Source organism: Euwallacea fornicatus, chromosome 36 (genome assembly GCF_040115645.1).
Source record: "Euwallacea fornicatus isolate EFF26 chromosome 36, ASM4011564v1, whole genome shotgun sequence".
Lineage (NCBI taxonomy): Eukaryota > Metazoa > Arthropoda > Insecta > Coleoptera > Curculionidae > Euwallacea > Euwallacea fornicatus.
Window position 1 is genome coordinate 880,461 of NC_089576.1, and position 7,458 is coordinate 887,918.

General features: G+C 36.4%; 3 protein-coding genes and 1 long non-coding RNA gene across 5 annotated transcripts in view; 2 read left to right on the forward strand and 2 right to left on the reverse strand.

Annotated features, from left to right (window-relative positions):
* Positions 1–5,738, reverse strand: part of drpr (draper) — a 36,459-nt gene extending 30,721 nt beyond the window's left edge. For both annotated transcript variants that reach the window (XM_066300411.1, XM_066300414.1), the window contains exon 1: positions 5,172–5,738. The gene's annotated coding sequence lies outside the window, so the exon portion shown is untranslated. The remainder of the gene's footprint in view (positions 1–5,171) is intronic.
* Positions 65–2,068, forward strand: LOC136349126 (uncharacterized). The gene is made up of 3 exons (XR_010733762.1): positions 65–151; positions 219–430; positions 1,842–2,068. It is a non-coding gene; the product is annotated as an uncharacterized lncRNA (long non-coding RNA).
* Positions 3,802–5,004, reverse strand: LOC136348954 (golgin-45). The gene has a single exon (XM_066300154.1). The coding sequence runs from the start codon at positions 5,002–5,004 to the stop codon at positions 3,802–3,804; it is 1,203 nt and encodes a 400-aa protein (XP_066156251.1).
* Positions 5,739–5,785: 47 nt separating the features above from the next.
* LOC136349104 (regulator of nonsense transcripts 3B-like) lies at positions 5,786–7,299 on the forward strand. The gene has a single exon (XM_066300440.1). It carries the CDS (start codon positions 5,914–5,916, stop codon positions 7,258–7,260), a length of 1,347 nt encoding a protein of 448 aa, XP_066156537.1. The 5' UTR covers positions 5,786–5,913; the 3' UTR covers positions 7,261–7,299.
* Positions 7,300–7,458: the final 159 nt, after the last annotated feature.

Consider the following 7,458-nt stretch of genomic DNA (forward strand, 5'->3'; position numbering starts at 1 on the left):
TGAATTGCCCAATAGATATTCATGCTTTACAATTCAGAGGTGGAACAATGGAATCAGATTATTTCCAGATTTGATTTTAAAACACAAAGCAGTTGTCAGTGCATTGTGATTTCATTAGGCATTAATTTCGGTTCTGTTACGCATTCAGACGGTAATCAACAAAACGCTTTCAATTAATTCGCAAAACTACGCAAAAAGTATTTTTTTTTTTTTTTTAGCAAACGAACCGATTCGCAAGAAACTTATCGAAGCTCCCCTATATGCCGCGGCAGATAAAACCGTGTTTACCGTTCATTAAGCCTAACTCCCACCTGCGAAATCGGCAGTCAACACCAAAAACGATCGATCGAGCTACGGGAATAGCACAGCTCCTGTAGAAAATATTTTTTTCCGAGTCCGATGGGTCTAACAAGTTATAAAAAAAAAATTGGTAAATTCTATTTCTTCAAGAACTAATACGTCGACTTGAGCATTATAAATAAGAATTTTTCTTCTGCATTTAACAGCGTGTTTACCGCAACTAACACTTGATAACTGTCGCCAATAACAACGTATTAAAAAACTAATTTACAATAATAAAACTCGCGACATGGGTGCTCACAGAAAATTATAGGAAAGAGTGATGTGATTCCGACAGATAGGGGTGGTCTCACTTTGTGTCTTCTGACTGGGCATCACACGGGTACCACTCGCCCATTGCGCCGGGCGTCTTTGTACCATCCTGTATAGGATGAAATAAAACCAAATGTAGTTGACCGCAAAATAGCGCAGATGGCGCCACGACGATGCGGATTGCCACATGTGCACCTGGCTCATGTTGTCCGAATTTTCCTAATTTTTCCCAATTAAAAGTTGTTTTAACGTTAACTCGTCGCGCATCAATAAAATTCAGAAAAATATTTTCTATCAGAAAAAGCAAGAAAATATGGCGTTCTGTTCCATTTTTTGAAGTCGGCGCCGAAAGCGGAACTCGAGTTTAGATAAATCAACTTTGGCGTTGCGCAGCAGCCCAAAAAATACAATTTCATTTGGTTTTTAATTAATCAAAATCCATTCATAAACAATCGAGTTGTAGCTTCGCCTCTTTTTTCGAGACACTCTGTATGACAATCAGGTTACGTGATTCGAGCAATGAGTCCTCAACAGTATCCCTTAAAAGGTGCTGATATTCAATGCATGTTCAGTGATTTCCATCAAACTTCATAGTCCCAAAACATGAGAAGTATTTTGTTTAACTTACACTCATTACGATCATTTACCGTATTTTCGTACGAACGCAAATTTTAATTGATTTGCTCAGAATTTACGTTCCAAAAAAAGGCAATAACTTGCTGTGCGTAAATTTGCGGGTTACGGCGCAACTGAATTTTTACTCGAACGAGTGCAATGGGCGAATGTGGGTACAATTTGCATTATGACAAACAATACGTTTCCACATATTTCCCTCCCATTTAGCATAAAAAAGGGATTTATCCCGATGATCCGCCAAAGACGTATGGATATCTACATTTGCCTAACGGTTTAGAAGGTCTTGAAGACGACGAAGATATAATGGTTTTACCCCTCTCGCGTCGATCCTCTGACTAACAAAGGACAATTTGATGAAACTAATTTTGAGTCTCAATATTTTGTCCGAAGACACTCCAGGAAAAGTGGAAATCAGGAAGCCATATATTTCAGAAGGTTAATTAAGTAGTAACGATGAGTTTACGCTATATTCAAGAGATGCTGAAAACCTGTATTTCCCAAGTTACACTCGTGCAAAACTAATGCTTCCTACACAAAATGAAATAATCTATTACTTGAATATGACCACTTGAATAAATCTGAATAACTTCCAGGAGACCTGAATGATTCGAAACCAGGAGAAATTGTTGGACATGCGATAGACGAAAACATAATTCATCAATCGTTGAACAGTCTATGTTACATGCTGTACAGAAGAATTAACACAAATTTACAGTGACTGGTCAAAAAATACCCACATTTATGGCGATTTTGTATTTTTCTGGCTACCATAAATTGCCTCAAGCATGATTATACCGGTCGACGAATAAAGATTTAGGCGTGTAAAGCATTTTCAGTCTCAAGTTTCGCAAACGGGTACCCCAAAACATGCAAAATATCCGTTTTACAGGCAATAATAAAATATATTTGTCTCGAAAAATGTACAAATTAAGCCCTATGATGAGGCTGCTTCGCCAAAATGTCAGAAAACGTGATTTTCTTTATTTCTTTTTATCTGTGGACGAGACTATGGTGAGGAAACTTTGGACACCATGCATGTGAACTATTTATAAAAGAGAAACCTGTCCAGTTCGATACAAAAATTCGTTTTTATCCACCTCGACTAGGTACTGTTATTACTTTAATACTTAATCTCTGTCTCTCTGTCTGTAAATGAACCAAAACACAAAGCTCCTTTATCAAAAACTGTTCGGTTTGATGGCATGGGACGTTTTTAGTTAAAACTGAAAAAAAAGTTGCGATGTTATTTGTTATGAAGATACAATGGAGTTGCAAAAAGTGTAAACAAACTTTCTGCGTTGAACGTGTTTGTTTTGAATTATACCACACAATGTAGGCAGTTTAGCCCGGTGTATTCAATTGAGAATACCCGGTTTTCTTTTATAAAATAAAAAAAAACTGTTTTCTCTATAGTCATCATATTATTGTAACCAAAATAGCGCATTATTCTTAACAGTTTCGTAATTTCTATTTGTTTATTTTCATTTAAGAATTAATGGGTTAAAAAATCCAATTAAGGAAACTGCCTGAAGCAAGTCATCCTAATTCTAAATCGACATGTTAACAGTATTTCCAATATGTTATATACTAAAGACAATTCTGTTGAGGCATACTTATTGTTCATGCATCTGTACTAATATCCTGTTCGAAAGGAAAATCTAGTTCCATATGCGGGCCTCACAGTTACTACAGTATTATGAAGCTTAACTAAAATTAAGGCCCCCATCACGTTTTTCATTTCTATTCGTCCACTATCCTTATTATCAAAAATGTCTCAATTTCAATTTACAAAATTAAAATCAAATGATATGCCTTTAACCGGCCAGCGAGGACGTTGGCTTTCCAAATTGTACTCATTACTGCTAGCATTTGTAAACGCAGGAACTGGCATATAATTGTTTTAAGTAGATAGCAAAACAATATAATAACTTCCTATCGTTTCGGACAAGTCCATAATTCGTGTGTGGGAAGTCCCTACTACCTCCTAGGTGCTTATCAATACTTTCTCTTTCTAATATTCCATTAAGACAAATAAATATTGCTGATACTGGCAATAAAACAAAATTTTCATTTAATATGGGTTTGTGCCGTACGAATTAATACTATGGTGATTGATTCATTATCGAGTACACTACAAAAAGCAAAATAGTAACCATCGGTTGTCCAATCGTGTCAACAAAGTAAATTAATCAGAGTTCTGGTTATAGCCGCAATTTATAACAATCAGATGAGTTTGTAGAGTAAAAAGGAAGTGCGCTGCTAAATTTAATTAGTTTAGTAAAAATGAGTCAGCCTAGTCTCGATTTAAAGTTGCTTTATGGGCCAACTTTTGATTTAAATTTTAGTTAATATTTGCAGAAAGATTTAGCCTGCTTTTAGCAACCTGCATTGGAACCACTTCATAGAGGACAAAGATACGACTTTTTTCGGACAATTCTTATATTGCATTGACAAATTACATTTTCAATCTTGCCACTAACTTTGCGAACCATAACTTAGACTTAAGTCCATAATCAATTTCTTAATCCAATTTTTATAAGACAATTTACCAAATCATATATCTTGCACATCTCCCTTGCAATGCGCGCAACAAGGATGGAGTAAAGAATTTTGCATAAACTTCTGTTCGCTGGATGCAGATAGTGAATGAGCAGCTCCAACTAAAGCGTTGCAAATCATATCCTGGGACATCAAACTAACTGGATTTTTCAAGACCTTTACGGCTAATTTTTCATTCTTTGAATGCCAATTCTTATTAGTTTCTTCTTGAACGGGCTTAACATCTAAACATTTAGCAATTTCTTTAGATAACTTCAAATTAATCCCGGTAAAATCGTCTTCTCTAAACTGAAATTTTGTCCCTGAAAGTTTCTCTAAAGCAGCATTTAAATTGCTGAAAGTTGTCACTGACTCTTTGTGATGTTTCGAGCCATCGCTAAGCAGAAGTTTAACAATTTCCTGCAAGTCGTTGGTGCGTTTGGTGAGGGCTGACTTCCACCTAGCCAGTTCCTCGACCATTAAACTCGAAGCCAGAAATTTGCTCCTCCACACCTCACATTGCCCACTAAGCCACTCAGTTTGTTCCTGGTGTGATGTCAAGTGATTAGCAGAATTTAATAAAGCTCTTGCTAGGGACAATTTGTCCTCTGTCAAGTGTTGTACTCTGGATTCCAAATCTTCACCCACAGCTGCTACAAGCAAAGTCTTAAGTTCACTATTAACTTGAGCTTGAAATTTCAGCTGATTCTCCAAATGAGCTTTAGTTTCCTTCAAGTTTTTAATATCTATCTCATAAGCATCTTTCTCTTTCTCCCACTGCTGCCAAGGGACAACTTTATCCTCCTGCAAAGCCCTCACTTTGAGTTTATTCATCTCAACAACTCTCATCTCTGACATCTGTTGCACAAGCTCTTGGATTTCAATATTATTCTTTGAAGACTGTTGTTTAACTACAGGTTTTTTAGTTCTAACTTGTACATGTTTTATCGGCTGCACAGCCGCTTTGTACGGCTCATAGGGCACAAATTTAGGCTCTTTAGGTTTGGTTAAAATAACATTTGTCACCATTTTTTTGTCTCGGGCCACATACTTGGGCACTAGATTGATTATTTTTGACTGAGGCTGCACGGGTATCATTGATTTTAGAATTTTGCTATGCATTTTGGAGGGTAGCTTTACTTCAGACAGTTTTGTAACATTGTTTTCCATGCCATCACCTAAGGTTCTAGTTGGCAAACCACTGTCTAAGGGGTTCATTTTGCCTGAAAAGAGGTAGGTACGTCCATTACAAGGGCTGCAGGAGAAAAAGCACTAGAGGGCAGAGTTTCATGCGAATAGTTTTTATTTGAGTGTATCAAGAGTCCCGTTACTTAGAATACTTAAATCTCTTAACAAAACCCCATAAAATTACAAAAAACACTTACCCTATTGAGCAAGAAAATATTCCTAATATAAAGGAAAATTGGTGTTTATTCCTTGCCTTGTTCACTTTATAAACAATGAGCAGTGATCAAACCCTTGAATTATTGGATTATCTTGGGAATAAATTAACAGCCTAACGCTGTGCTGGATGGGAACACTATTTTGATTGACTATTTAGGATCACAAAACGTTAGGGCAGTGATAATTGGAAAGTATTGTAGTCCCGTTACGACAGCGAGCAATTTATGCGGAAACGCCACGAATACACCTCGAATACCAGAGAAAAACTAAAATTTAATCGAAAGGAATAAACTATAATAAAGATCCGTCAACCTTTAAAACAAGTATTGGCCTTATTGAAATTAGATCGGAACAATCAGACACACCCGACATAAATTTGTTACTTACACAAGTGCAAGAGAGATAACAAATGTCTTCGGCCGCTCTGCAAAGACACTCAAGACCCTCTAGAACTGAATGAATGGAAAATGGCCGTCAAATTTCGTTCTGACAACTTCTTTGTAATTCTCAGTATGTCAAAGTCACTCAATCATCATGTGACAGTGAGTTAAGGGTAACATTTGACATTGATTTGTTTACATTATTAATTGTTGATTACTGGTTGACATTTTACAACTTTTTGCTTGAATGATAATTAACAAATATATATATTCATATAATAAATTCTAAATACGTTAAATAATAAGTATAAGTTGTTAAAAATCATTATATCCACCATAAGCAATGGCATTAACAGAAGGCGAAAAGAAAGCAGACCAGAAAAAAGAAAAACCTCTAACCAAAGCCGTAATCAGACGTTTACCACCATCAATGACCAAAAACCAATTCCTCAATCAAATCTCTCCGATTCCGGACTACAACTACATGTACCATGTGAAGGAAGATACGAGCTTAGGGGAGAACGCATTTTCGCGAGCCTACATCAATTTTGTTTGTCCAGAAGACGTTTACAACTTCAAAGAAAAGTTTGATAACTATGTATTTGTTGACACTAAAGGACACGAATATACAGCCGTAGTAGAATATGCACCATTCCAGAAGATCCCAAAGAAGCGAGGAAAATCTAGGATGGACCCTAAATGCAACACAATTGAATCAGATACTTATTACTTGGAGTTTGTTGCCAGTTTAAATAAACCAGATGAGCCAAATGAAAAGCCTGAGTATTCACTTCAATTGGCTGATAAGGGCGATGCTAAGAAGGGTGACATTACAACTCCATTACTTGAATTTATAAAAAATAAGCGAGTGCAAAAACTGAAGATAAAGGAAGTGAGACGGGAAGAAAGGGAGCGGCGCAGAAAAGAGTATGAAAAAAGAAAAGAGGGAGGTAAATATTATGAAGATAAGAAACAGGAAGAACGTTCACCTACTAAGGGCTATGGTAGAAAACCTGGCAATATAAAATCACCTAAAAGTGACTCTCCGAGAGACCCAGCAAAATCTGATACCTCTACGGAAAAATTAACTAAAAAAAATGAGAAACCACTTCCAGAGAATAAATTAAAGGAAAAGAAGTCAGAGGAAAAAAAAGAGAGAAAGGAGATAAAGCCTAGATTTCCAAAAAAAGAAAACCCAGAGAGTAAAAGGGATACCTATAATCAAGGTAGCTACAGCAGACCTGGCAAGCACTATGAGGAACATAAACAACAAGAGGAGGCCAAAGTTCACCCTAAAAAAGTTAAAAAATATAGTGAAAGGCGTGAGGAAAGGAAATTGGAGGCTCAGAAAGCTGAGCAAAAGAAACTTGAACTGTCAAAGGACTCTAAAGAGAAACCTACTGAGAGCTACAAAGACAATAAACCTATTGAGAAAGTTATTTTACCAAAATTAGATAAACCCATGGATGAAATGGGTACACTTGTTCCTAAAGATGGAGAAGGAGGGAGCAGGCAAGATATAGAAGACAAGATGGATGGAGCCTTATCTTCCAGGAGAATCCGGATTAGGAATAAAGATCGTCCCACTATAGCATTGTACAGACCAGGAATGCTTTCAAAGAGGAAGCAAGGTGATGATGATAATGGTAAAACAGAAATGAAAGTGGAGCCTAAAAAAGAAAATAACTGATTATGTTTAAGATTATTAAAAATACGAAATTTTAGTTTATATGACATTTTTTTTCCATTTAGTACCCAGCCGTTAAACGAAGTTGTGCTGAGCTTTAAAGTTACAGTACAAATAAGTAAGTTTGTGCAAACAGACCTAACCTGAATAATGGTTTACCACCATACGTCTATGTAGATTAGATGGTAAGCTAGAGGGCAG

Excerpts from the sequence above, each read along its gene's own strand:
- LOC136348954 (XM_066300154.1), bottom strand. The coding sequence starts at position 5,004 with ATGAACCCCTTAGACAGTGGTTTGCCAACTAGAACCTTAGGTGATGGC.
- LOC136349104 (XM_066300440.1), top strand. The coding sequence starts at position 5,914 with ATGGCATTAACAGAAGGCGAAAAGAAAGCAGACCAGAAAAAAGAAAAA.